Genomic DNA, 3,248 nt, shown 5'->3' on the forward strand with positions numbered 1-3,248 from the left:
TATTATGACACACTTTACTTTTATGCGTTAAAATTTTGAAGCACAAATGAAGCGTACTTGATATGAGTCTAGAGATTGAAATGTATTTAGAAGAATCACATTTTGAAAAGGTATCGGTTTGTAGCAGTGTACTGAAAGTATCCTTTCTAAACGAGCAGCGCCTCTGCATTTCATTTCAACGTCAATGTGCCAACCAGAGATGCCAGGTCTGCAAATGTGTCTGTAAATCTGTAGATTTCGTTTATAGTGCAGCAGACATTGTTTGTTGCAGACTTTTGAAAAAATTTATAGACTTTAAAAATTGTCGCGACGTTTTTTTTGCTCGCTAAGTCAGTTTAGATCATACTTTCTAGAGAAATTGAAGCCTGCAGACATTTTTTTTCGGATTTACTCAGCCCGGTGGCAACAATAAGGTGCTCCAGCTAGTGCTATCGTAACCAACATCTCAGTCCTTCGGGGCCATCAAAGCTAGCAAGTCAGTGAGAGCAAAGTAAACAAAATAAAGTAAAATACAACACTTCATTGATTGTGAAAGTCAGTATTACAATTTGGCAGCGCACGTTTCATAACGATATCACATTTATAATCAAACATAAAAAAATCAACTTTAACAGCTAAATATCACAGATATTTAGCAACAACGAACTTACATACTTCTTCGTTGTTTTCGTCTTTGCGGAAAAGATGATGGTCACGAAAACATGGCGGCCTAGCAGGGACTTGGATTTACTGCCTTTACAACCCTGTCTGAAATATTTAAAAATTTTTCCTGGCATCTCTGGTGCCAACTTTAATTTCTTGCCTATTTGGCATCCCTGATCAACACCAATTTATAATTATTTGCAGTTGTGCTTTTAATAAACTTGTGATCAATTTAAATTTGTATTATTTCATATATTTATTACCAATAAGTATGACCGATAAAGAAAACAAGGAAAAATCGAAGGTTGATCTCGGGTTATTGGAAGAAGATGACGAATTTGAAGAATTTCCTGCGGAAGGTAACCTCACATTACAATGATTAGGCAAAACGCAACTATCATAATAAACATATTTTCAGATTGGGCCGGGAACAAAGAAGACGAAGAGGAGCTTAGTGTATGGGAAGATAATTGGGATGACGACAACGTAGAAGATGACTTTAGCCTTCAATTACGCGCACAGCTGGAAAAACAGAAACCTACCTGAATTGTTCGTCTAGAGGCCATTTCGAATAAAGATATAAAATTCAAATACAATTGTTCGATTTCTTCTTCTTTAACAGCGATTTTTGTACCTAGAAAGCGAAATGCTTCAAATTCTCCTATTTTCTTTCCGTCTTTGTAATGATACGACTGAAAACAAACTTGACATATGTAGGCCGGATCAAATATGTGCTGATCACTATTTTTAACAATATAATTTGCTTCGCAGTGACCACAAATGTTGCACGGTATTGACCTAGGGAACGCATACGAGTTTAAAATTGGATATCGTTTGCGAGCTAATACATCTGAAGTCGCGACTAGCCTGCAGTCTGAAATAACGAAAATGTGTTCACAATTTCCGTGATGTTGATAAACCTATAACAAAGAAAAATAATCAAAGTACTCGAAGAAATTATGGTAACTGCTCTACCTGTGGATAGCCTAATCGAAAAATTATATCTTCAAACTTTGTTTTCTCCATATTTTGAGATTTCAGCATCCCAATATTTTTTTGTCGTTCTGCCCAGTTTCGTATTACTTCAGAATAATCCAACTCATGGTTTCTTAAATCATTATAAAACGTATCATGAATAAAGAAAAATCCGGCATTTGATCGTGATTCGTCATTCGTATTGAACGAATCGGTATGAGGGCTCATACTAATATCAAAAAACGGACCTAAATCACACTGACAGTATATTTTATCTCGCAATTCGGTTAGTAATTGCGATCCCAGAACGTAAAACTCCTGATGAAATTTGGGATGGCCCAAACGCATGCCAGGTTTGTATTTGAAAGGCTCGTAGAATCGTATCTTAAGTAACATCTCCTTGTACGGTTCGAGATCCGGTTCATCAGTTTTGGTGATACACGAATATTTGTGCTTATTGTAGCGAATTTTAGAATCTAGATTTTTGCGAAGTTTACCGGTAATTTTTACGGCATTTTGGACACAACTGAAACGGGACGCCTTTTCTGGTATCTCAATTGGTTTTTGAACGTTTTGAACACGCGCTGGATGAAACGACGAAATGCGAATATCTTTTGTACTAGTTAGATGACGTTCTAAATCTACAGCCTGTAAAAGTTCATTAAACTGATGTTCCGTACCAATAAAATCCATGGCATTTGCAATTTCATTTTCGGATTTTGGAACTTGGCCCCATCCACCTGGGAACAATTCTTCTCGAAATTCATGTAAAGCCTGTCTAACGGATATTACTTTGGCACACTTCGGTTTGTAAATTTTCTCCATTTGTACCAGCGCCCCGGTCACTTCGCCGAAAAGTTGACTAGAATCAAAGACACCATATCTAGAGATGTCGTAGTATCGATCGATTAATCGAATAATCGAGTAAAGGCACAGTTAATCGAATGAAATTTAATCGATTGAATTCTTTCAGATAATCGCAGTAATCGAATAATTTCCTACGATTATTGGTTCGATTAGTATTGCGAATTTCAGCTTAGCATAGAATGCGACGGAATCGTCGCAGAATTGCGAAATAATGAGCGTCAGAATCACAGATACCAAGTTGCAGATTTTATGTGAATTTGATGAATTTTCTTTTTTAGCAAACTATGCAGTTTTGCAGACTTTTTAGAGGTTTTCGAAGTTTTTTCAGACAGTAATCTTACCACCAGTGAAAATTACAATACAATAAAATGAAAGAAATGACTCCAGTTTCACTTATGTTCATTATAATCTTCTCAATTGTATTCCTCAAATTTGGTTTCGTTTCATTTTGTCAATGAGTTGAGAAGTTTCAATGTTATCAAAAACTGCACAAAATTCTGTTGATTTTGTCGTGAATACGACTTACTTTACTATGGGGTGCCTTTTCAATATTTACCCTCTGAGAGAGTGATAAGTTTTTGATCGTGAATATCTCTTGTTGTATCTAACGAATCAACATAATTTTTGCTGCATGCCATCGGAAATATAATCACAATTTTATGATAAAATTTTCAGTTGTGTGGCATAATGTTTGGTATAAACGAGTATCAAAGAGGATAATTCATAAGGCGCGTTTGCCTTTCTCGTATTTTGAAAGCTCATAG

General features: G+C 35.8%; 1 protein-coding gene across 2 annotated transcripts; it reads right to left on the reverse strand.

Moving 5' to 3' along the window:
* Nucleotides 1-1,061: 1,061 nt before the first annotated feature.
* LOC131430491 (snRNA-activating protein complex subunit 3) lies at nucleotides 1,062-2,518 on the reverse strand. 2 transcript variants are annotated; one of them, XR_009229536.1, is made up of 3 exons: nucleotides 1,866-2,518; nucleotides 1,618-1,750; nucleotides 1,424-1,562 (listed from the first exon to the last, which is right to left on the reverse strand). XR_009229536.1 is itself a non-coding variant. In XM_058595525.1 (2 exons), exons 1-2 carry the CDS (start codon nucleotides 2,440-2,442, stop codon nucleotides 1,149-1,151), a joined length of 1,239 nt encoding a protein of 412 aa, XP_058451508.1. In that variant the 5' UTR covers nucleotides 2,443-2,514; the 3' UTR covers nucleotides 1,062-1,148. The 2 variants fall into 2 exon arrangements, 1 of the variants encoding a protein (XP_058451508.1); XM_058595525.1 differs by having other exon boundaries at nucleotides 1,062-1,562; nucleotides 1,618-2,514.
* Nucleotides 2,519-3,248: the final 730 nt, after the last annotated feature.

Source organism: Malaya genurostris, chromosome 2 (assembly GCF_030247185.1).
Source record: "Malaya genurostris strain Urasoe2022 chromosome 2, Malgen_1.1, whole genome shotgun sequence".
Taxonomy (NCBI): domain Eukaryota; kingdom Metazoa; phylum Arthropoda; class Insecta; order Diptera; family Culicidae; genus Malaya; species Malaya genurostris.

Excerpts from the sequence above, each read along its gene's own strand:
- LOC131430491 (XM_058595525.1), bottom strand. The coding sequence starts at position 2,442 with ATGGAGAAAATTTACAAACCGAAGTGTGCCAAAGTAATATCCGTTAGA. Across the intron at positions 1,563-1,617 it reads TTCGATTAGGCTATCCACAG|GTTTATCAACATCACGGAAA; the intron begins GTAGAGCAGTTA and ends TCTTTGTTATAG.